The sequence below is a fragment of the Cucumis melo genome, chromosome 4, assembly GCF_025177605.1.
Source record: "Cucumis melo cultivar AY chromosome 4, USDA_Cmelo_AY_1.0, whole genome shotgun sequence".
NCBI lineage: Eukaryota > Viridiplantae > Streptophyta > Magnoliopsida > Cucurbitales > Cucurbitaceae > Cucumis > Cucumis melo.
In genome coordinates, this window is record NC_066860.1 from 5,028,486 (window position 1) to 5,054,690 (window position 26,205).

At 33.3% G+C, this 26,205-nt stretch overlaps 2 protein-coding genes across 3 annotated transcripts; one reads left to right on the forward strand and one right to left on the reverse strand.

Annotated features, from left to right (window-relative positions):
* The first annotated feature begins 6,630 nt into the window (after window positions 1-6,630).
* On the forward strand, window positions 6,631-10,935 carry LOC103503928 (ornithine carbamoyltransferase, chloroplastic). Its single transcript, XM_008468319.3, has 5 exons — window positions 6,631-7,243; window positions 7,673-8,007; window positions 9,230-9,361; window positions 9,463-9,738; window positions 10,584-10,935. Exons 1-5 carry the CDS (start codon window positions 7,033-7,035, stop codon window positions 10,764-10,766), a joined length of 1,137 nt encoding a protein of 378 aa, XP_008466541.2. The 5' UTR covers window positions 6,631-7,032; the 3' UTR covers window positions 10,767-10,935.
* A 669-nt stretch (window positions 10,936-11,604) lies between these two features.
* LOC103503929 (auxilin-like protein 1) lies at window positions 11,605-18,003 on the reverse strand. Of its 2 annotated transcripts, XM_008468322.3 has the most exons (9): window positions 17,851-18,003; window positions 17,309-17,728; window positions 13,389-16,878; window positions 13,229-13,295; window positions 13,008-13,105; window positions 12,860-12,925; window positions 12,677-12,766; window positions 12,418-12,594; window positions 11,605-12,018 (listed from the first exon to the last, which is right to left on the reverse strand). In XM_008468322.3, exons 2-9 carry the CDS (start codon window positions 17,656-17,658, stop codon window positions 11,980-11,982), a joined length of 4,377 nt encoding a protein of 1,458 aa, XP_008466544.2. In that variant the 5' UTR covers window positions 17,659-17,728; window positions 17,851-18,003; the 3' UTR covers window positions 11,605-11,979. The 2 variants fall into 2 exon arrangements, with proteins under 2 accessions (XP_008466544.2, XP_050939155.1); XM_051083198.1 differs by having other exon boundaries at window positions 17,309-17,999.
* Between the last annotated feature and the right edge of the window lie 8,202 nt (window positions 18,004-26,205).

The window sequence follows — 26,205 nt, forward strand, 5'->3', positions numbered from 1 at the left end:
ATAGCCGCAATATTTCAATTATAAAATTTAATATTATTTTTTAAACAATTTATCTCTTTTATCAAAATATATTCAACAATTAATCAAAATGAAAGAAAATATAAAATAATGTGAAAAATATTGAAGTGTGTGTTTAGAAGAAATTAAAGAAGTTGAATCATAATGTTAGTGTTGTGATATGATAATTTTCTTATAATTTAGGGTTTAGAAAAATTGGAATTATTCAAAGTTGGTGCGTTAGTATAGAGTGATATGGAAGAGCATGAGATACACTAATAATAATAAATATTGGTAGAATAATATATAATAATAATAAATAGAAATTAATAAAAAGCAAAGACATGGTTGGAAGAGGAGGCACGTGAGGAGGGGGTAAGCGTGTCTAAGGGTTTAGGACGAAATGGGAAACAATGCACGTGACTCTGAAGAAGGGAAGGTTGTTGGGAAGGGCACCTGTAGAACGATATAGCGTCTTTTTAAATTTTGTCCACGTCTTTCCCCGCCGACATGTCGGATTTGACATTGTTAGATGAAGAGGATTGTCTTTGCATGGGACCCTCAAATTTGTAGAAAGAGTCACTTAATCAAAACCACACCCTTTCACTTTCGCCCGAAAACTATTTGATACATCTATTTCTTCCCCTACCTATTATAATTTACAATTTTATCACTTAAAACTAGGGGTATTCATGGTTCGGTTCGATTCAATTGAAGCTAAAATCGTACACCGAACTGAAAAATGCAAAAACAAATCTCGTTTGAAATGAAACCGAACCGTTCATATGTGTCAAACCAAATCGAAACCAAACTGTTTATACATAAATAAAACCGAATCAAAATCAAATTGCTTATGCATGAATATTAGAATCAAAATCATTTTTAGACATTATACAATGCATAAATAAAAGTTCTACAAATAAATATAAATTAAATTATTCTGTATTGTAATTAAGTACAAGACATAAAAGTTTCGAACATTGAAGTTTGAAAGTCTATCAAAATAATTCCTACAAAGTTACATTTATATCATATCCTAAGTTATACTTATATGTTTAATTGTTATTATTATAAAATCAAGCGGTTCGGTTCGGTTTTAGAATTGGTTTAAATGTCTTAAACCGAACCAAACCACATAAAAATCAGTCTCAATTTAACACAAACCGAATCAAACTGCATGCATTTGGTTTCAATTCAATTGCAATTTGGTTTGTCAATCGGTGTGGTTTTCAACTATTTTTTGAACACTCCTAGTTACAACTACATATTCTAACTTAAATTTTAGTAACCTTATCCATTTAATCTCATTTATCTTTTATATTTTACTAATACTTAACATGTGCGATGCCCATGATACTTCAAACATTTTTCAATATCATGATCTGTCATATTCATCTTTAAATTATATTTTTTTTTTTCCTTTTAGATTCTCTTTGAAAATTTATGTATGCAAAGATAACCGAAGAAGTTAAAAAAGTTGCTAAAATAAGAGAAGGGTATAAGATTTTTGTATTTGAAAGATAAGACTACAATTACGTTTAATAAACATTGAAATAAAAAAATTAACCTAAAAGGAAAAAAGGGAAAGGTGAGAATGTCAAGATTTTTGTATTTAAAAGATAAGATTTCAAGTAATTTAATAAGTTTTGTAAAACACAATATTTTAAAAAAGAGAGATGGTAATTAACACAAAATTTCTTAAATTATGACAAATATTTTTTTTAAAGGTAGGTTATTTTGATTCTAAACTATATCATAAAATAAAGTACTTCACAAATTTATTATTATTGTAGCAAGAAGAAGATTAATATATCAATTAAAAGAAAATGAAAAACATAAAAAATATTTGTAATTACAAGTAATTAAGTCTATATCTGTTGGAATTTATGTCTTAAAACTTGTAACTTGTTATTTGATTCAATAAAGTTTATTACTGAATGCTATAATCTTAAAACCAATAAGTATTAAGGTCCCGAGGCTATTTTACTGAGTTTGCTAATATACTTGAACTTTATGTAGAGACATAAACATGGATTAAGTTCGAGTTAATAGCCCAAATAGTCTATAGTGTATGAATAAGGTTGGGCGCCTTATTCTGAAAAAACACTATGGATGCGGCCCGCTCCGTAATTAGTACAAACGATGTAATCCTGAATCGTTCATGTAAAGACATGGGAGTGGGGGCATCCTATGTAAATGGTTTGCATAAGACTGAAACTACGAAATAGTCACTTTTAGTTATAACATCGTAAACTATAAATTGACTATTTCAATTATGATGACCAAAGTAACTTGATCTTAATCCTGAGCTAACTATGAACTTCTGTTCATTCGGTAGTATCCTTAGGTCTACATAGGTGAGGGCAACTCATCATCGTTGGCCCAATAAGTCTTCCATTTCAGGGATAAGACCGAGTGGATAGCTAGGGACATAGGGTGCGAAATGGAATTCACTTCAACCCACTTCTAGGATAGTAGATAGGTTGTTTCCTTAAGGACTGAATCCAAGTCTTGAACAAGGGGCTCCACCTTCTCATTGGTCTGAGAAGGATTTAGGTTTATAGGTTGGACCTTAAACCAATTGTTCAGTAGTGGATCAGTAGGTCTTAAGGAGCAAGATGTAATCTCGGGGGTAAAACGGTATTTTGACCCAGCTAAGATTATAAACAACCTATGAAGGATTGACTTACTCATCATGGTTATATCAGGTGGACAGAAATATATCTATAGTGAGGGTAGTGCAACTCTGAGTTTTTAATGGAATGACTCATTAGTTAACGAATGTTGATTAAGCTTGGTTTAAAAGAGTTTAGCCAGCTAATCTCGAATCGTTGGAGCCCATGATCTATAGGCCCATTAGGTTCCCTTACTAGCTCATATGGATTCAACTAAGAGCAATATGTTGAAGTAACTCGAATTGTTCGAATTAGGAAAAGAGAGAGAAACCGATAAGTATATATGATATAAGTTGGTAGATATAAACTTTAAGATTTGTATTTAAATATGATTTAAATAAATATGAATATAGATTCATATTTAAAAGCTTGGAAAGCTTTTGAAACGATCAAAGTTGTAAAAGTCAACATGTTGACTTTTGACTTTGAAAAACAAAAACTTTGACCGGATTTATATTCAAATATGATTTGAATTTTAGAAAAATGAATGCGGATTCATACTTAGGAGGTTACAATTAGTCAAGACGGGTAAAATAGTAAAAAGTCAAAATGTTGACTTTTGACTAAGAAAAGTCAAAGTTTGACTTTGACTTAATTGGTCAATTGACCAAATTACTCCTTTGATTAATTTCTTTATTAACTAAATGTTAGTGGGAAATGTGGCAGATTATAATGAATTAGAAGCCACTAATTCCATTAATAGTTAATGGATTAATTAGGTGTTGAGTTTATATGAAATAAATTGCATGCATTTTGCATGTAATTTTTCTATATACACTTCTCATTTCATAATGAGTAAAGGATGATGATGATTCATATAAAAACAACCTAAACGATACACCTACCTCTATCTTTCTCTTAAAAGATTGACTTCACAAAAACGAGTCCCACGACTCGATTCTTGGTCTTGAGATTAGTAGGTTAACTTAGTGGTTGTCTGTTGCTCGTGATCTTCAGACATAGAAGTTTTTTGGAACGAAGAAGAAGTTGTGAACTACAAAGGTAAGCTCATCGTTTACCTTTTATACTCTTCGTTTAGGTCTATCGTGTAATAGTTGCATGTTAATTTCTAAATTGTTTAGATGCATATAGAGTAAAAAATGATCCTTAGTCTTCCGCTGCATGCTTCTCTGATGTTTTTTTCCATCAACATCATAGTATGCTCGTCTTTTTTTAGTAAAAAAAAAAAGAACCAAGTTAATAATGAAAATATCATAACAAAAGAAACATCCATATCGATGGTCTACAAAGACACACAAATAATCTTTTAACTTTTTTTTTTTTTTTAAGAATAATCTTCTAAACCTGCAAATTCATTCCACAAACTTTTGCTAGCATGAGTGGAAGAGATGCACAATTACTAAAAACTCTTGAAGTGCAGCCAAAATCCTAAATAATTTTTTTGTCTTTGTCTGTCAATTATACAAAAAAGAATTTGCTAGATGAAAAAGTGTAGACGAAGATTTGGATGGTATGAATGTATAAATTTTTATTTTTCCAAATATATTCTCAAACTTAACTTATATAAATATGAACACAATCCTATCACTCTTTCAAAGTTTTTACCTATGTTTTTAGGAGTGTTTTTGAAATTGTGATAAAATCACTTTCTTTATTTCAAAATCACCTAAAAGAACATTTCTAATAAGTCGAAACAAACTAAATTTTTTGTTTATTTAAAATGATCACGTTAAGGGATGATGCGTTATAGTGTTGAAAATTTGATGGTTGGTCTATTTAAATTCACTTAAAAAGAACAAATCATGGGTCCATTATATTAATTTGGAACTTAGTTATAATTATAAGATATAAGATTAACCATTGGGAGGATAGATTATTGAAATTTCATTTCAAGTAATTATATTTGAAGATTATACCTTTTTCAACTACTTCATTTCAAAGGTCTACATCCATCGTTCACATTTGGATTCAATTTTCATGCATATTTTTTTGAATTGTGTATGGAATAGGTCATGAATATTTAAAAAATGGCCGACATTTCTTAATTTTTAGTTAAAATCTAACTCATAGATCATATACATTTTTTTAAAAGAATAAACTTATAATTTAACTAATAAGATATAACTTTATTGTAGTGTTATATATTTTTTAGGGATAAAATAATACTATACATTTACAAATACAATTTTGGGCTCAAGAGTTTGAGTTTTGTATGTTTGGTGTATGAAGTTCCAAAACAACCACTTTAGTTCTTAGGTTTGCAAAATATGGTTCTAAATGGTTAGACTTAACTTTAAGTCAACAGAATTTTTATTAAACTGTTATGTACTTGGTGTGAAAACTATTTGCACTAATGACATGTTAATTTTATTAGATTAGTTGCAAAATGAATGACAAGCTAAATTAAAAGGCTTGAAAATGTTTTCTCACAGCTATAGGTAGCAACTTGTCGTTCGTCAAAAAGTCCATTGCGGTCATAACCAATCTTTTATAGCTGGTGGAGGTTGTCGTATTCGACGAATTTCGTCCCCAAATCTGGACCAAATGATAAATTGAATCAATCCAAAAGAACTAGTCTTAGTGGCGAGATTAGATATTGTAGAGATGTAGATAGTTGATACATGATTCTAATAAACGTTGACATGAAGATAATTATTCAATCTACATAGGTTGCAGCAGAATAAAAAGATTGTATCAGCAATTAATTCCAGTAGAATTGTATAACCTTGGACTACTTGATATTTGCACAATTCTTGGATATTCGCATTTAGTTTAACGGAAGATAAAAAGAAAGAAAAGAAAAGGGAGAAGTCGTTAATTTAGAATTGGGTGCTACGATTATTTAGAAGCTAGCAACCTAGTTAATTTGGAAATCAAATAAATAAAAGAATAATTGAAATTAAACATTTGTGAAATGTTGAACCATGTTGTTATTTACCAAAATCAAAAGATAATTCATTCAAATAGGAAAACATGATACAATTTGAGAGTATCGATCCAATTTAAAACTTGTTATGAAAATTAATGGACATATTGTAAATCTATTTTTGGTTTCACTTTCTTTCTCTGCAAATATTCATCCACAACCATTAATTTTGAAGCCTAATACAATGGGCCTAAATGGGCCTAAGAGTAAGAGAAGCCCAGTCAATGACACACTCTAACAAAAATTTAAATAAAAAAGGAAAATTGGAGGGATGGTGAAGGCTCAAAGTTAATGAATTTCTCCATGGCAAAAGGGGAGTTATATTGTATGGTTTTATTAGCTTCAATACTACCATTACAGACTCATTTTGTGTTTACAAACACCCATCTTCACAAAACTTAGATCTTGAGTTTAACAAAACATACGTCAATACACAACCATTTAAAGTGTGTTTAATTTAATTAAGACATCCGTAATAATGGAAAATGTGAACTTGTTTTATAGGTTTAGAGCCACCCACATTTCTACAATATAACCAATCTGGGACAATTCACGTATTGCCAAACTCAAAATAAAAAACACAAACAAACCAACAAAGAGAGAAGGATTAGGGCAAGACTTGAAATATTTACCATATATGAGTAAATACCAAACTAATAAACAAAAATTGACATTCTACTACAATTAAGTGAAAAATTAAAAAACATATCTTTGCATACAAGTTCTTTTTCCCAGGAAAAGAATACAAGTTATTTGTATGACTAAACTCGATAATCTTGAATTCCAATTATTAAATCCCTCTCTCGATCAAATTGTAAGCCTTAGGCTCATGTCAATTACAAGTTTATATATAAATATATTTTTAAATGCAAGTTAATATATGTATTTGAAATTATAAACCGTAAATCATACCTGTCGAGACATTGTTTTATCGTTGGTATATTTTGAAACATGTCTTCTTTTATATGTGCGAGTGTTTGGGTGCATACTTCAATTCGATGTGTACATCCCCTCTGCTCACTTTTTTTTTTCAATTAAATTTTTTGGTTGGGACCAAATCATCACTATGTTTTTGTTTTTAGTTTGTTTGGATGAAATTCCTTTCTTCTTTTTTTTTTTTTTAATTTATTATTTTGATGTAAGCATCGGTTCTGCTTTGTTCGTTCCGAAGCCGAAAAGCCATAAACAAAAAACACAACAATCAATGAAGGAACGAACAAACGAACGAATGGAGTGAATAAGCCTCATTTTCATTTGTATTTATATTGGACTTCCCAAACGAAATTACTACACTTTACATTTTATAATTTCCGTAGAAAATCGGTTGATTCAATACATATTTCCAAAAAGTTTGAGACACTGTGAGAATCAAATCAACCGAAGGAGATTATACCTCGTCGGATTCCGATACTTTGACGGCTTCGATATTCGGAATCGGTAGTTCCCACAATCCCCCATTCCCACCCAGAAGCAATGGCAGCCGCTTGCTCTCACTCCACTATTCCATCGCATAAACACTCCCTCTCTACTCACTTCTACTCCACCAAGTCTCTTCCACGATCGGTGAAGTTTTTTGGCGACGTTTCGGGCTTTGCTCTCCCTACTCCCTCTAGGTTTCCTCTTCGTTTTCCTTCAATCTCTTGCCAGACCTCTGCCACTTCTCCTCCTTCCCTCGCATCCAAAGGTGCATGTCTTTCTTTGATTCCACTTCCTTATTTACGATATTGTTTCTATAAATTTCATTTCCACTATGTTATTTGCGTTTCTTGCTTAATTGAATTAGAAGTTAGGGTTTATGGACTGTTTGCGATTATGAAATTTGTATTGCTTGATCGCCGTTCTTATGTGGTTTACGAGGTTGGAATAAGTATAGAGTACATAATCAAACTTCTCTGGACCCAATTTATTTCCGATGATTGTCAAGATCGGCTCTCTTACTTGCTTGAGAACAGATTATTATAGTGTTTCTGGCTAAAAGTTTTCCTCAAGGGATACAAATATATATAAATATATTTTTAATCTTTTTTAATGCATGCATGTAATTTTCTATTAATCGACGGATGTGTGCTGTGAGTTGTCTGACGTTTTTGATCTGTTGTGTTGTTTATCAAAGTGAAAACAGAGAAGAAGGATTTCCTTCACCTCAGCGATTTTGATAAATCCACCCTCTTGAAGATCTTAGACCGTGCGGTTGAAGTTAAGGCGCAACTGAAATCTGGTGATAGGTCATTTCTCCCATTTAAAGGGAAGACAATGGCGATGATCTTTGCAAAACCATCCATGAGAACCAGAGTTTCATTTGAGACTGGTTTCTTCTTGCTAGGGGGCCATGCCATATATTTAGGGCCCGACACCATCCAAATGGGTAAAAGAGAGGAAACTAGGGATATTGCTCGTGTTTTGTCTCGCTATAATGATGTCATAATGGCCCGTGTTTTTGGTCACCAGGTATTTTGGTCAGTTTATTTACCTTCTTAGTTCCTAGTGATAACGTGTTGAGTTATGAACATGGATAATATCTGCTATGTGTCTACTTGATCAAAGCTACCTTTGCCTTCTCAAAATTGTTGTTTTCTCACAATATTAATGAAGCAAAAGTAAAGGCGGTTGAGTTTATGGCATGTTAGAGTTGGTATGTGAGAAGTTTTTTCTAGCTAAGTATGGCTTAATGATGTTTGTTTGTTTTGATTATCTTCTGTTTTCTATTGACAACCTGTTGATTGAATTTCTAAATGAAATGAAACACAGGGAACACTTGCTTAAGTCTTCCTTGTGACAGACCCCTATTAGTTATTATTTCATATTTCAGTTGACTCAATAGTTGAGGGAATTTAAGTTTGCTTAAGGTTTCTCTTCTGATAGATAGCTATGTAGAATTATTCACTATGATTTAATGAAGTTTATGTATCAATAGTGATGAAGTCACTTGTTTTATGATATTGACTGCATTGTGGGACATTAAGGTGGGAAGCTTGACCTGTTAGTGTATGCGAATCTGCATTTGGCCACAAGATTAGTATGATGGATATCTATTCAGGTAGGCATAGAACTAGTCACATATTGGTTTGTCTGTAGAAAAACTTATGTGACAGGCCATGTACTCATTCTTTGGTTATCTAGTTGGTGGCCTATTCCAATTGGAAAGATGTTTGAGGAGGAAATATTCCTATTATTTATACTTCCTTTTTTTCTTTTTCTCATTGGTGGGCTTTTATTCGGGGACAACTCAAGACATAGTCAAGGGCTTTTAACCATCATGGGTTTGTCTAGTGGTAAAAAAGGAAACATAGTCTTAATAACTAAACAAGAGTTCATGGGTTCAATCCATGGCAACCACCTAGGAATTTCCTATAAGTTTCCTTGACACCCAAATGTTGTAGGGTTAGGCGGGTTGTCCCGTGAGATTAGTTGAGGTGCATGTAAGCTGGCTTGGACACTCACGGATATGAAAAAAATGAGGATAGCTCAAGAGCAAAATTGAAGTGCAAATACTCCAAGCTACCATAGGAAATGAAGGAAAAGGGATAGTTTCAACTAGTGGCATATTGTCAGTGTTGACATATATTAGTGGGCCTTGATTTCTTCTGTTTCATTAATCCATTGTGTTCTATTAATAATCTAGTAGTCTGGATGTCTCTATACTGGTCATCATACTACCATTTTGTTGCAGGATATTCTTGATTTAGCTAAATATTCCACCGTGCCTGTAATAAATGGTCTGACGGATTACAACCATCCATGTCAAGTAATGGCCGATGCACTCACTATGATTGAACACATTGGCAAGTTAGAAGGAACTAAGGTTTGGCTTTTCATTCTATGTTTCGTTATAGTAGATATAAAATATAAAATTATATTTGCATTTTGTGCCAATAAACTAAGCGGCCGATGATGAAAATTTAGGTCGTGTATGTTGGAGATGGAAATAACATGGTGCATTCATGGTTGTTCTTGGCATCAGTTGTACCCCTCCACTTTGTTTGTGCGTGTCCTAAAGGTTTTGAGCCAGATAAGAATACAGTTGAAAAGGCCCGACAAGCTGGAGTTAGCAAGATTGAGATTACTCATGATCCCAAGGAAGCAGTGAAAGGAGCTGATGTTGTATACTCAGATGTCTGGGCCAGCATGGGACAAAAAGAGGAGGCTGATTATCGGCGTCAAGTGTTTCAAGGCTTCCAGGTACTTGTAGCGTTTTCTTTCTAATGAATGCACTTCAAGATAATTAAATTTGTTAATGACGATGCTACAGAAAAAGTTAGTAGAGATGGACATACTCTGATTTGATACTGAATTATCTAAATTTTTTATCTTTTATGCTATCATTTGGGATGGAATATTAAATAAATTGCCACTTGCCTGCCTTTTTTCCATGTTGAATACCTCATAGCTAACAACTAGCTTACATGTTCATCCCTCATTTAGTATCTCTGTTAGCAGTAAAACCCAAGTTGGAAGTAATATTAGCACTAACGAAAAAGTATGGTTGATGCAACATGACCTGCACAAATTAATTTTATGAAGACAATTGTGGAAAGAACGTTAAGACACTTTTTCTAGCCAGTGAAACGCAATCAACGAAATGCAGAAATGATCACCCAAAAAAAAAAAAAAAAATCTTACTTTGAGTTCAGCTTAAATTTATAGGCTCAATAAAGTTTCATATCTGAAGTTTGTTGCAAATAAGTCTCTGCCCAAATGTATGCCGTGACCAACCAACCAAACTCAAACCCTCCCTCCAGACACCCCAGTAGAGAATCACTTCAGCTTCTTCCCATTTTCTCTTTTATATAGTATAGATTGAAACATTGCTGTGCTCTTTGAGTACAGAATAGTTATTGTTCTTCCATTTCGTATTTTATGATATTTTAGATGTGTATGGTATGTAACCGTGAACTTGCTTGAACAAGATATGTTCTATAAGTTGTTGTATCAGTTAGTTATGCCCTTGAGTTCTAAAGACACATGATATATGTCCTCAGTGAATGGAAGCTGAAATGACATTGTTATATGCATTATTGTTGTAGGTTAACGAAGAGCTGATGAACTTAGCAGGTCCAAAGGCTTATTTCATGCATTGCCTACCAGCAGAGAGAGGTGTAGAGGTAACAGATGGAGTAATCGAGGCTCCAAACTCCATCGTCTTTCCTCAAGCTGAGAATCGAATGCATGCACAGAATGCTATAATGCTTCATGTTCTTGGCTTATGATTGTGTCAGCATCTAATCAATGCAATTTTGCCCATTCATGTTTCAATAATACTATGCCAAAGTTGGCTTCTGATTCTCTACCCACTTTTTGCACTTGGAATTTGTCACCACCCTCCCCTTTTGCTTTTTCTTGGTCGAAATGTTATGACCTAAGCACTTGGTTTCTTCACATGCACCCTCTACGCAATTGGTTTTTCTAGTACAACAAATCTGAGGGACTGAATCTCCAAACCCTAATCAAACATATTTTTATGCTATCCCCCATAATTATCTCAGCAAATACAAGTATTAGTACAACAATACAAAATGCATTCCTTGTCATTTGAGCAATTGTGACCTTTTGAGAGAATCCCTGATTCATCAAAGATGCAATTGCCTAGTATATATGAAATTTCTTAAAGATTATCCAAGACTTGCACTGAGCTATTGACAATGAGTCTCAAATATCTCACGTCAACATCACCAACCAAACTCATTTTGGACATTGCGTCTGTTTCATTGATTATCTTACCTTCATTTTATTTACCCATCTTTTTTTTCTATATGGATTATGCGTTAAATAGTGACAGTTTGGCATTCTTTTAACTGGCCCTTGTTCAATGCGATGATGTTGAACATCTTGTTGTGCTAATTGGCAGGCATCTTTTGAGTATTGTTTATTGGCCATAGCATCTTTACTAAAAAGATAAAACCTAAAGAAGTGTGGACAATATTCAAAATTCATTGATTAAGCATCTAATTAATCTCTTTCCAGATCTAAATTCTGAAATGTAATTTACAAAAAATGAGTTTAATAAACAATTTAATGGGTATATACATATATTTAACATTTAAAATATAAAAAATATTGATTGTATTAGCAATAGGACAATATTTTACATCGACCAACTTCATTATGAAACCAAAGCAAATAGAACTCAATTGGCAAGCCAACTATCTAATAAAACTTAATTTGAGTGGCAAATGTGGGTGATAAAACCACCACCCCCAGATTCTTTTCCCACTAAAATGATTTAAACTTGAGAGAAATGCCACCCTCCCCGCCCCATTACTTGACCAAACGGTCATAACATATATAGATTACAAATTCAAAGAATTGTGTTGCATTTCGTTTCCCATTGTAATTGCCTTCCAAAAAATACGCTGTGGTTAGTAGGCATAACAATGATCATGTAATTGAAATGAAATTTAGGGAGTAGATCGATCGATCGTGTTACAATCGTTCCTCCACGTTGAACCTGTTCCATGCAGCCTGTTCACAACACATTCCAAGTTCATCAGAATTTGGACAACTGAATTCATTTGGTCCAAAAATAAACTCCAGTCAACTTAAAAAAAGAAAATGTAATCGCCGAACCGAATTCAATAACATATCATTCCAAACCCCATAACCGATATGGTGTGTGATTCAGAGATCTAATATGTTCTAAAATCACTTCAAATCTACTAATAACAAACAGACAGTTACTAAACTCACTCCTAAAAAGGCCCGTTGAAGTTCACATCGTAGGGTTTTGGCGTATGAAGGAGACAATTAATCACCTTGCGCTATATAGTTCATTAACATTTTACCAAATTCCTAATAAAAAAAAAAGTTAACCTAACCTAAATACCAGCATAAATTCATTAATGTGATGAATTTAGTGCATACCTTCAAAAGATCAAAAACCTTTTCGCATATGTACTTTTGTTGAATGGTTGCACCACGTTGTTGCAATTTGTCAGGATGAACAGAAAGAGTTGCTCTACGGTAAGCTTTCTTGACAGCAACGGTTGTGATGATATCTGTTAGAGGGACTGCCTGCCACCCACTGTCGGGCCCGAGAATCTGTCGATATAATGAACAGTTAAGTTCTGATTATAATATCCAAATGAGAGAACAATAATAAAGGCACAAACAGTTAGCTTACATATTGAAGAGTTGAAAGCAATGCACGCAGATTTCCCTCCTTCCCACTTGACCACCGTTTAACTTCAGCATCTAGAGATTCCGCAAGTCTCTGTACAGTCAAAAGATTTGGAACTGTTAAACGAACTATCTAATAAAAAGTTAAACTTACTCCTTCAAACTGTTAATAAGACGTGTAATTTACATTTCTCTCTTCCTGTTCTTTTTGTGCAAGAATGTCACGAATATTCTTCTCAGCAAGAGCTTTTGCCTGAAATGGAAAAGGAAAATAGAATGAAATGTGGTTTCTGCAGTCAAAATTTTGAATAGATCACAACTTGAACAGGACTTACCACACGCTCAACAGTTCGTTGATGCCTCTCCAACCTGGCTTTACATCTTTGAGCTGATTCCCCAGAAGATCCCACCTCTCTCTCTGAAGAGTCGGGGCCTTTATCAAGTGACAAATTGTTCAGAAACCAAGGATAAGAACAGTCACGAGAACAAGTTCTTATGCTTATAATAGTGAATTCTTTAAGCAGCGTTGTTAAAAAAATAATTGGTGCATACTCACCTCCAAGGTTAAATGAATTGGCATGCCTGAAATTGTTGGAAGAACCTGGGCCTTTTGGTTGAGAATCCTGGACATAAGTGCTTTTCAACGTTAATCACTACTAGTTGTCCTTTAACTGTTTCATCAATATAAAAACGAGCAGTGTAAAAATAGTACTCACACTAAATGAAAAACTCTTTTTTACTCTGCTATCTCCAGCAGCACCATGTAATTTTTCAGCAACAATTTTGTCAGCAAGATTTCGTGCCTCAGAAATAGCCTTCTCAGACATAGCTTTTTCTAAAGCACGCTCCCTAGCCTCAGCAGTAGCCATTTCAACAGCAGCACGTTGAGCTTTTAATTTGGCTTCTTTTGAAACCTTATCTGCAGAAGGCTTGTGATTGGTCTCTATGGAGACCTTCCCTGAGCGATCACGTGCCTCAGCCATGACTCTTCTACGAGTGTCGGCAGAAGCTCTCCCGGCAGCAGCCCTCTCTCGGGCTTCTACAAATGCCCTTTCACGGGCCTCACGAATTGCTCTTTCTACAGCTAATCTCTCTCTCTCTTTCTCCTTTTCTTTGGAATCATCAATTTTTCTCTGCCGTCCCTTAATCACTTCAGCTTCTTTCTCAAATGTGTCATAGAATACCTTCTCCTCCTGCATTAAATGGGTCGCTTGGTCATTCTCCCCAGTTTCTAAGATACTTTGATTCGCCAAATTCTCAGGTAACTTCTCTACTACCTCTTTAGCTTGAGACAAACCACGAGCTGCTGTCTCACTGTTGAATTTGGATTCAACCCCTGCTTCTCTTGTCTTCATGTCAGCATTAGTTTCAGTTTCACCCAGTGTTGGGGTCGTTTGACGATCCTTGTTATCTGTAACCTTTTGGCTAGTATTAATTTCCTGTTCTATATCGGCTAAATTTTCTTTTCTTCCAGAACTTCCAGGTGAATTAACTTCTAAATTTTCCAAGTGAGCTGCATATTCCAACTCTTCGTCAGAGGAACCACCAGCTTCCATTTCATCCTCTGTCACGTGATAACTCTCCTCACTTTCTCTTGAACTTTGACTTATTTTGATCATATGAATTATTCCCGAATCTATTTCAATTGTGCCAGATTGGCTACCTGCTCTATTATTGTTCTCATCGGAGTCTAACTGCATTTCCTTTTTCAATACATAATCAGTTTCACTTTCTTCTACTTTGATGGTAGCTTGATAGTTATCCTGAGTTGCTTCAGTAATTATGCTTGTGACCATTTCCTCCGTTGCTTCTTCACTGATTTTCTTGTCATTTTCAGATGTACTAGGCTCATTGCTTGCTTCAATATTGATATTATTTACAGTTCGGAATGTCTCTTCTTCATTTGAATTGTTGTCATCATTTTCTTTGTTTGTTGAGAATTCAATTTCCTTTATATTTCTCTCAATTTCTCTAAATTCTGGAGCCAAAGCTTCTTTATATTTCTGCCCCAATTTTATATCAACCACACCAAAATCTACCCCATTTGGGATCAAAGTAGGGCTTGTGTGTGAATCATCCATCCTAATTTTAAATTCTCTACGTTTTAGTGCATCCTCGGCCAGGGAAAACAATTCAAAAGGCAATCTATCCTCCATGTCACCCTCTGTAATTGTCTCAGATTGATTATTTTCAACTTCAAAGGAAATTTTTGCTACATCTTTTGAATTATCAGTGTCTCGGTATGCAGGTTGGTCAAGAATCACTTCCACTTCTTCCATACTTTCTATAAAATCACTAGTTTCCTGATCTTCTGAGAGTTTTCCAAACTCATCCTGCTTACATGAACCATCTTGTAATTCAATTTTACTCTCGGTATTCTGATTGTCTAGCGTTGCTTTTACAATGCTCTCTGGTACTCCACATTCACCAATGTTTATTTGTCTAAGAACATGTTCAATCTCATGACTGAACAAATGAAAGGAAATCCCTTCAATCACCTCATCATCCTGTTTGTTTTCTTGAAGGCTGCTTAGTTTCAATTCGCCACTTTCTTCCACGTCATGAGAATCTTTGCCATCAAGGAAGTCATCAATCAGATTTATATTTCTTTCATCTTCAGTAGATTTGTCTAGTATCTTTTCAACGTTATTTTCAATTTGGACAGTATTTGTTTCCATCTCCTTTTCTTCTTGCTGGCAGATATGTCTTACTTCCTCCACCTCCCATTGATGGGCCTTAACATGGGTCTCCATATCATTCTCTTCCTCCATCTTCCTGTTTACAAACTCGTCATGATCTTTTGTTACTTTAAGTTCTTCCAGCAATTCCACACATTTTTCATTCTTCATTGACGACTCAACTTTCATGTTCGTTTCTAGCAGGTTTTGGTTTTGGCCACATTTCATTTTATCTTCTTCATGCTCAACAACACCTAGAACTGACTTTAATTTGCTCATAAGAATGCCTTTGACTACACTTAAGTTTATGCCACCTTCCTCCAGTCCAGCCTCTTTGACCACAACCAAGCTATCATTAGACTCTCCAGGATTCTCAAATGTTTTCTTCAACCCATTGTTTCCTTGCCATTCATATCCATCTGCATTGTGTTCCTTGACAGGTTCCAGTTCTTCTGCCTCGTCTTCACCAAAAGACCTAGGTTCATAAAATTGTTCTTTTGCATCTAATTCTTCACCCTCTTCCTCCCTACAATCAACTTCTGACATCTTAAATTCCATATCATTTGTTCCTGCGGCATTTAAATTTTCCCTCACTGCACTTTGAGTGACAGGACATTCTTCTGTAGTTGAATTCTGTCTCCTGATTTCAGCAACCGCTTGCTCCAAAGTATTCACTTTTCCACAAGTTTCCCCAGCCACCATCTCTTGGCATGTGCCTGAATTGTTTGAAGTTTTTACTTCCCTTTTCTCTTCAGAAGTTAGCCTCCTAGAAGACCTTGTTTTTTTGTGTTTTTGAAGTCCGGCAGTTTTCCTTCTTTCCATAGACTCCTTAGCAATTTTTATGCTCTCCTGAGCAGCATCAATTGCTTTTCTCAAAGCTGCAACAGAGGCAGCAGCAACTGGATTCACCTCCACATCCTCACCAAAGTATGGCGGTGAAGAACCGTCACAAGGATCTTCAGAATGTTCAAATGCTTCAGACTTTAAACCAGTTTCTCTCCCTGAAAATCCCGCACTTTTACCAAACTTAGGCAGAAAATTACATTTTGGTGGAGTGTCAGGGTTCTGTACCCCTTGATCCACCGCATACCCATTGAATAACTTATCAGCTGAATCTGATCTAAACCACCCAGTTCTGCTCTGAGAATTGGTTGGATTACTTGCCTTAAATACCTGTTCAATATCACTAGAAATTGGACGCTCAGACTTATCTGTGACTTCAGTACTCCCAATGATTTCTGGGCGAATATTATTCAATTTTTCGGACGATGGCATACCAGTTCCAGACATCTGTACAGGAAATTGTTGATCAATTACACATGAAAAACCTGGAATGGCATGGGGAAGAGCTACATGAGCTGTCTCCGTAGCATAACTTTTGTTTCCTTGGTTGATCTTTTGATAGGACACGCTGAATTTCTCCATTTTATCAAGTGGTTGAGATGATGCTTCACGGGTGGAAAAGTTACTTTCCTTTTCATACTGAGAAGGATTTTGAGATGCCGTGGATCCTCTTCCAGCTGAGATCCTACGTTATAGCAACAATGTAGAAACTTCACTAATACAAATAAAATCACCATGTTCATTGTTCTTTAATGGTCTGTTTTCTCTTGTCCTTGGAAGTGAGGGCAACAGAAAGAAATGGTATCAAAACCCACCAACAAAATTTGGGGAAAAAAATATTGTTCCAAGAACTCCAAACCAATTGACTCGAACTTAAAACACAAAGTACAGTTCGATCCAACAATCCTCTGTATTAATTCTCTATTTGCACGATATAGCCTAAGCATATCTAATTAAATCTCACTCTCTACCTACTCCCTCAACAAAACGAAACCATTTCGGAAATTAAATGAATGAATTGAAGGACAAACAGGTTATTAAATGGAAAGCGTTCCGCTAGAGATTAAGTTCCTCGTTTTCAACATAGCTTGCATATTAAGAAAACAGAAGCTTACCGAGATTTCTGAGAAAACGAGTTTGTTTTGTTTGCCTCCACCAGAAGCTCCTCATAAGGTATGGCGAAATTTAACTCATCAAAGCCACCAAAAATCTTGGAATATTCAACTTTCGAGGTACGAACATCAACCGGAAACTTCTTATCGCTCAGTGCCGGAACGTCGAGAATCGGAATCGAAGAAACTCGCGAACCGCCAAAAATCTCTCTGTAGTCCTCAACTCGAGCAGAGAAGACCGGAGCTCCGTGATTCGACGGAGCAGCAAAGACGCCATCGTACACCGATTTATCGTTGAAACCACGAGCATTTGAAAACTTGTTGTAGACAGTTGACGACGCTCGATACTCCATAGAGGAAGGCAGAAGGTTCAGGGTCCGACGAGATTTCTCAGTTCCTGATTTTCTTCTCCCTCCGGTCTTTCTATACAGCAGAGTTACATAGTCAAAGAAGAGATAGTGAAGAAAGCGAGAGGGAGAGAGAGAGAAGTTGCCAAGAAAGTGGGGGAAAAGGAAATGTGGGGAGAGGGCGAAGAGGCCACGTACTTGGTGACTAAACAAGGGAAGGGGTGGTTGAGTGAGCGGCGGTGGCGGAGGAAGGTGGTCGGGAGCCGGAGAGAGTAACCGTCATATGTGGAATTTAATTGGGCTTTCTAGTGTCAAGATTCACCGTGGATGTTTGTTCCTGTCGAACGTGTAAGCAAATTCACGCAAATCGATACACACAGTGGCACAAATTGTAATTTCAATTATCACTTTCGAACCATTTGGGAAAAGTCACAATTTTACTCTTCTTACTTCCAACTCATCCATAGCTGTCAAAAAGGGAAAAATAAAACAATCACCAAACGATGTCGTATTCAGCAATTAGTTTCAAATTAATTTTACTTTTCTTTTTTTTATCACAATCAACATAAATTTTTTGTGTTTGTCAAAAAATAAAAAATTGTTTAATTCAGAGGTAAGTTATAAAGTGTGAAAAATTATTGTTAAGATTTAGTGTTTATGTGTAGATTAATATGAAAAAAGAAGAAGAAGAAAAGAATCCACTTTAGTCATATTTTACCATAGTTATTCAATTGTTAAAAACAATACCAAAAAGATATTATAAAATATAGATACTAAATTATTACATACTAAAATTTATGGGTATTCTTCAAGTAAAAAGTTTAAAAACTAATAAACTTAGACACCAAACATATTTGTGCGTAGATTATTTTTTTCTTATTTACAATTTAATGTTCATAAACAAAATGATTGGTTAAATATATTAGAAAAATATTCTAATTTTGGAGTGGGGATTAAAACTCTTACTTCTAGAATTGGAATATGAAAAATTTTGGAACAAGTTTATTGTCTATGTCCTAGTAAATTTTATTAACAAAGAAATAATATTTTGTTTTTTTTTTTTTAAATAGAAAACATTAGAGAAATTATGCATTTAAATATGGAATAATAGTATTGGCATTGGAAAAGAAATTAGGATGTTTGAAATTGAAATGGATTTAGGTATTAATTTGTGTACCTTCACATGGCACAAGGACACGTCATCAAAATAAATACCCAAACGGCCAAACCATCCCACCATTCATTGCTTTTATTATTGTTCGCTATTTTCAAAATCTATTTATTTTTTAGTAATACTCTTTTTTCTCTAATGCCAAATTTATTATAAATCTTTCCCAATTAACTAACTATGATAAACATATACATCCTTTCCTTTTCTTTAGGCCAAAATAATAATTAACCCAAAACCTTCTGAATATAGTAGTTTACAAAACAATGAGTTTTGTAGAAAACAAAATGATTTTTTTTTTTTTTTTTTTTTTTTTATGTATTCAACCACTTCATTTGTTTCAATTTAAAAATTTTAGTATTTGAATTTAACCTTTAAAATAATTTGATAATGCAATATTGTATTTTATGTTTATAATTTTTTAAAATATAAAATTTAAAAGTAAACAAAACGATAATTTTTTTGTTTTTGAAAATATGCTTATTTTCTTAAGTCGTCTTTTAAAAAACATATACCAAACATGTGCTAATTGTTTTCTTTGTATTTTTTTGTTTGATGAATTATGATAAATAGAAAAAAATTGAAATTATTCACAAAATATAGCAAAAACAACTCAGCTATAGAAAATTTGATGATTTTGCTATGGTTTGTAAATAATTTCAATTTCTTTTGTTAAATGAAAAATTTGAGTAAGAAAATTTTTATTTTATTCCCAACTTCTATTCCCACGTTACTATTTGCTTATATAGCAATGAGATAGTAATATAGAAGTCTCCTTTATAAACCCATACATTCGCTCATAGGTTTGGACCCTAAGGGCACCCAAATTTTGGAAGAGGTAAGGAAATAGACAAATGTAGGCTCACCAATATCTCCATACCAGTCCGTTGGGCGTGGCGAGGAGAGGATAAATAAAATAATAATATATTTTTTGCTAAATCTTTTTCTTACTATAAACATTTTTTCTTTCTAATCAGTTTTTGTTCTTACAGTTTGCGTTTGGCGCTCTGACTACTGGCTATATCAGCTGGCGAGGTGATCGGTAAACGAGATCATTTGGTGAGATGATAAGTAGGCAACTTGATGAGGTGATAAGTAAGCAACTTAACCAGGTGAGATATCAGTACATTACACAAGATACAAGGCAAGGAAGCACACACATTCAGTCTAGGTGTTAAGGCTTCTCAACGAATCATTTCTTTCAGGCGATTTGCAACAACATCTTTGTCATATTTGAAAATGCTTCTTTTTATTTCTTTGAATTTTTCAAGATTTTTTTTAGTATACGATCGTTTAGATTTGAATACACGACTTTTTTTTTTATATAATCGGCTTTTTTATTTTTTTACATGCCCATTATATATTTTGACGGTCTGTTATTATAATCTCTCTTTCAACAATTTATTATTATAATTATTAGTATTTAGGGTTTAGGGTTTAGGGTTTAGGGTTTAGGGTTTAGGGTTTGGTGTAACCAAATTAAACGAGTAGAAAGAATCTTGAAAAAAAACCAAATCTAAACGATCGTGTATTAAACAATAACCAAATCTAAACGTTCGTATACCGAATATATTAAGCGCGTTGTTGACAACATGGTCGATGATACATTTTTGGTATTTTTCATTGTGGGTATATGAGCTTTTTTCGTTTTTAAAATTCTTCTATACAGTGTAAATATTTAGCTGTTTTGTTATATTTTTCAAAAGACCCCTTATTGAAAAGAAATTTCACCTCATATTATCAATTAATTATATGGCAAAATGCACTTTTGGTCCCCTGTGTTTGAAGTTGATGTTTATTTGGTTCTTAAAGTTTCAAAAGATACAAGTCTTTGCAAAATAATTCTAAATAGTCCATGACTTAATTTTAAACTAACGGATTGATGATTCTACCGTTGATGGAATGATAAATTACTTCACTTGTTTACTTGGCAACATCATTTGATTTTGGAAAGTTGATATGAAATATATCTCCAATTATAGGAATATGCAAATGTTTTATAATTTTGTTTACAATTTTATAAATTCCTCTAATTGTGTAATTTAAGTCGATTATATATAACTTTGAATTTTATTAAAATAAAATGAATAAAAAGAAACTAATTAAAATTCCTTTATTTATGTCATTCTAGCATGATATTAGAGTCCATTAAGCATGTTGAGATGTTGAGAATTTTATATTGAACATTGGAAAAACCAAAGAGACTCGCACTTCTTATAAGTTAAATGAGCTACTTTTTTCATTGCCAATTGGTTTTGAGATGAAACCTCATACTATCAAATATAGTATCAGAGTGTAGACTTGCTTTGAATTAATTCCTTCAAAGTTCGTCGAAGGCATAGCAATGGTCTGACCGTTAAGGCCAGAAGCGAACAAAATAATTCACCATGGACAATGACAAAATAGTACAAATTGATCCTATCCCAATGGTAAAAATCGATACAAACTCATCGTTTTATTTGAGGCCGCAAAATTGTTTTATCACACCTATTTGTTTGAAGCTTGATAACTTTGATGATTGGGCTCATGCTATTTAAGTCTCTCTTTTTTCTTTTTATGAAAGACTGATTATCTTAATAGGACAATAGAAGATGTTGTTCCACTTTGGACAAAAGATGATTGGATCACAATTTAATATTTATTTGTCTCTGGGCTTACAAATACAATAGATTTTGAGGAGATACTTCATTTCGAGTCTCAACTACTTGCTTTACACTTATTTCGTGTGGAACTTTCTTCCATATCCTTGAATTTGAGGGGGTGCGGGAATTCCTTCCGTATATCCTTCGAGGAGGTTGGTGAGGTCAATCTTAATGAGGCACAATTGATTGATGAGGTTACTGTTGATACTTTTTTTCCATATCCTCCGAGGGGGTGTGGAACTTCCTTCCATATCCTTCGAGGGGTTTAATGAGGTTACTGTTGATAGTAATGTTAATGAGGCACAATTGGCTGATGAGGTTACCGTTGATACTAATGTTAATAAGACACAACTTTTTGATGAGGTTATTGTTGATACTAATGTTAAATTGGGTCGAGGGCAAAGATTCCCTCAGTGAAATTGCAAGATTATGTACTGCATACAATTATCAAGAAAAGTTCATCTCTCACTTCACCCTTACCACATTATCACACTCCTTTAGGTACTCCTTTTCCTATAGCACATTATGTTGGTTGTGACAGATTTACAGCACAAGATCAAGCTTTTCTTGCACATGTATCTACAGGTTTTGAACCACGATCCTTAAAAAAAGCTATGAAGGATGTTAGATAATGTGATGCAATGCAAATAGAAAATTTTGTTTTAAAAGATAATGACACTAGCTTGGACCATGGAAAAGTTACCTTTTAATAAGAAAGCTCTTGGAAGTAAATGAGAATACAAAATAAAATACAACTCTGACAGAAGCCTTAAAAGATTATTGCTAGATTAGTTATTTTTTAAAATCATCAAGTTGAAGGGATTGACTATAATGAAACATTTGTTCTTGGTGACAATTAGAACTTTTATGGTTATAGCAACATCAAAGAATTGGAAGTTGCATCAAATGAATGTTCATAATGCTCTTCTTCAGGGTAACTTAGATGAAAAAGTATATATATGAAACTCCCTCTTGGATTTACTTCTACTTACACCACTATGGTTTGTCGTCTTCGTAAATCATTATATAATTTACGTCAAGCTCCTTGGTGTTGGTTCACAAAGCTTGTGTCATCTTTGAAGGGTATGTTTTCTTTTGTCCTATATTCTGATTATTCACTATTCACTTACACTAAAAGGACCATACGACTAAATGTTTTATTGTATGTTGATGATTTAATAATTTTTTGTAATGATTTTTTTGCGGTGAAAATTTTTAAAGCATATTTAAGCAAGTGCTTCTATATGAAGGATTTTGGTGTGCTCAAATATTTTCTTGGTATTGAAGTTCCTAGAAGCACTCCAAGTGTTTTTATGCCAGAGAAAATATGCTCTCGATATCATATCAGAAACTAGATTATTGGATTCTAAACCAATTTATTTTTTCGTCGAGCATAATCATCATTTGGCACGTGTTACAAGATCTTGTCTCTTGAATTATAAACCCTATCGTCGAATGATTGGTCGTTTAATTTATTTGGACGCATCCTGACTTAGCTTACTTAGTGCACGTTCTGTCTTAATTTATGCAATAACCAAGGCAAGATCATTGGAATGCTGTTGTACGAGTCGTTTATTATTTGAAGAAATCACCTGGCAAAGAATTCTACTACATTTCAATAATGAATTGACTCATGGAAGACTAAAAAACAACATACGATCGCACGTTTTTTTGGAGAGGCCGAATATCATTCTATGGCTTCCATTACATATGAATTCAAATGGTTGAAAGGTCTTCTTGTGAGTTTGGGTGTTCTTCATTATTCACAAGTGATTTCTCTTTTATGTAACAACATGTTTGCATTACATATGACGCACAATCTGAGCACATCAAACACATTGAAAAGTTGAATGTCATTTTGTTCGAGATGCGATTAAGGAGGATATTATTTCAACATCTTATGTACCAACAACTCAATTAGCGAATATGCTTTTAATTTGAGTTTCTACTAGACAAATTGCACATTTTCAATTTGCATGCTCCAACTCGAGGGAGGATGATATGAAATATCTCCCAAACTATAGGAATATCTAACAATTCTATAGTTTCCATTTCAATTTTATTTTAATTGTGGGATTTAAGTTGGTTGTATATACCTTCCTATTTTATCAAAATAAGATAGAAGAAAAAGGAACCTTAAAAGTAATTTTGAGAAATTAAATAATTAAAAATATTTTAAAACAAACTTAAATCACATCTTCCTCTACTGTAAGCCTATAACCCTTCATCTTCAATATTTTTCTTTGATTTAATCCCAAATTCCAATCGTGTTCCAACGCTTACTAGAGTACGCTCATCCCATCCATCTTCCCCTTTGGTTTCATCCATCATAGAAGCACTTCCCACTTTTCTCCTAGGGCATCAAATATGGACGAACCTAACTCAGAAATAATCATTCACCAAAAGTTTTATCAACTTTTTAGATCTGAGATCCAAAATTGGTAGATTTTATTGAAGGGGAGATTTTGCATCCATTCCAAATCCAATCAATAAAGTTCATTCAGAAGACTCACAAGTAATGATCCAAATTTTAATTTTGAATTAAATTAAACATGGAACTAGCTAGGTTATTGTTGGATTCAATCTATTTAAATTCTTTAATTATACATTTAGTTGTTTTCATCTTCTTCAAGTTATTCACCATGATGATCTCTTTTTTACCTGAAGTAATGACAAAAACAAAAAAAGGTCTATGGAAGCCTTTCATCGATGCTTGAAGAATGCAAATCATGTCAATATATCTGTGAGGATAAAATGATTATTAGCTCTTGTAATATCTCTTGTCAAATAATCAAATGGTTTTGCCAAGTAGGTTTCTGATTTAATTAATCATTCCCTCTCCATCTCAAGCATTTAACTGTTTGTCCAGTATGCATTTCCTTAGTTTAACCATAAGTGAAGTGATCATTTCAAATCATTTTTAGGGACTAAATTGTATATATCTTTTAAAATTTCAAACACCAAATAGACAATAACTTAAATCCTCCTTAGTAATTATTATAGTAAAGTTAAACTTCAAGCTCATAAATCATAATTTGAACAATTTTCTATTCCATGATTCTCAAAAAAAGAAAAGACATAAATAAAAGACATCAACATTCTATAACATTTTGAATGAATTAAAAAGTTTACTTACGTACATTAATCTAAATTTAATTTTGAAAGAGGTATTCTATTACCATAAGATTGACGTATAGGTGAAGGATCAAGGGTGACAAAGTATTTTGAGGGCTAGTTTAGGCAAAAACCCAAAATCCATAAGAGTGACTCTAAGCCTAAGAAAAACTAGGAGGTGACATAAGAGAACGTGTGTTCTGAGAGGAAAAAGTTAGAGTCTCAGAAAATGGGTTGACCGGTCGGAACTAATAAATAGATATAAGTATTAAAGGGTGGTCATAAAGAATGATATATAAGAAGTGTGTTTAGATTCCATGTGAAGAAAATATCCATCAAATTCATCCTCTTTTTTTAGGTAAGATGTTGAGAAGAGGAGCCATGGGATAGAAGTAGAACCCAAACACAATAATTGAACATCTGGAAACACAAACAAAAGGGACCCACTGGCGGTGTTCAAAATAGTTATAAATGATACAATCCATTGCTTCAATTATGCCCAACTTTTGCTTCCTTATCATTCTAAATCAACAATAACTTTATATTCTATTTTCTTTCCCTATGCCTACCACCCTCCTCCAACTCAAACTCAATCTATATTGAATTCCCTATAGTTTCACATGGTTTCAAAAAAAGAGCTTTTGAGAATAAAATTTTCCGTAAGCATACTATGATTCTACACTCTTTTCTAAAGAGAAAATCCAACTAATTAAAATCATACTATAATCTTAGATATTTATTTTAAAATTAAATGTGAGAATCAATGGCACCTCTTCTCTAACTCTATCTCACCCCTTATTTCGACAGTATTAACAAATTCAACTCATTCGGTTTGGTTCAACTTTTTGACATTAATTTTGATAATAAGTTAGCTTGAAAAAGAAAACTACATTTCACAACTATGGTATTATGAAGAGAAATTATTGTAAATGATAAAACTGTCAAAAGTATTTACAAACATATCAAAATTTTAAAATTTTTTATTATTGTTGGACAAATATTCTTATGGGTCCATTTATTATTAAATGTTGAAAAAGATTAAAAATAAAATTAGGATAGCAAACATTCTCGAGAATTTCTATTAGATTAGAACCCAAAGTTGATGGTAGAATTAGAATAGATATTTTTCATTTCCTACTCATAGTATATGATATTTCTCCCCAACCATAAATTTAAAGAGAAAGAACTTGCGTCAATATTTCAATATAATTCAAACTCAATGTGAAAAAACAGAGTGTTTGTTTATTCACCTTGAGACAGGGAAGATGTCTAGAACCTCTCAACAAGATAGTTCTTTTTCGACTCCCTCAAAATGAAATCTATTCCAAACATATATGTCATGTTTTCTTACTTGGAACAGATTTTCAAATTATATTAATATTTATTATTGATAAATTCTAAAATTTTGCTATGTTTGAAAACAACTCTTACCAAACACATTTCAAACTTTATTTAAAACAGACCTTACCAAATGAGTTTAAAATATATATATATATATATATATATATATATATATATATATATATATATATATATATATATATATATATAAAACAATATTTTTGAAAACACATTTTTTTCCTCAACCACGAGATTAGAATTAAAAAATTTAAATTAATTAAATGGTGT

Coding starts and splice junctions, on each gene's coding strand:
- LOC103503928 (XM_008468319.3), top strand. CDS start 7,033: ATGGCAGCCGCTTGCTCTCACTCCACTATTCCATCGCATAAACACTCC. Junction 7,244..7,672: donor TCCTTCCCTCGCATCCAAAG/GTGCATGTCTTT, acceptor TGTTTATCAAAG/TGAAAACAGAGAAGAAGGAT. Junction 9,739..10,583: donor AAGTGTTTCAAGGCTTCCAG/GTACTTGTAGCG, acceptor TTATTGTTGTAG/GTTAACGAAGAGCTGATGAA.
- LOC103503929 (XM_008468322.3), bottom strand. CDS start 17,658: ATGGAGTATCGAGCGTCGTCAACTGTCTACAACAAGTTTTCAAATGCT. Junction 13,106..13,228: donor CAATTCATTTAACCTTGGAG/GTGAGTATGCAC, acceptor CACTTGATAAAG/GCCCCGACTCTTCAGAGAGA. Junction 12,019..12,417: donor AGGTTTTTGATCTTTTGAAG/GTATGCACTAAA, acceptor TGTTGTGAACAG/GCTGCATGGAACAGGTTCAA.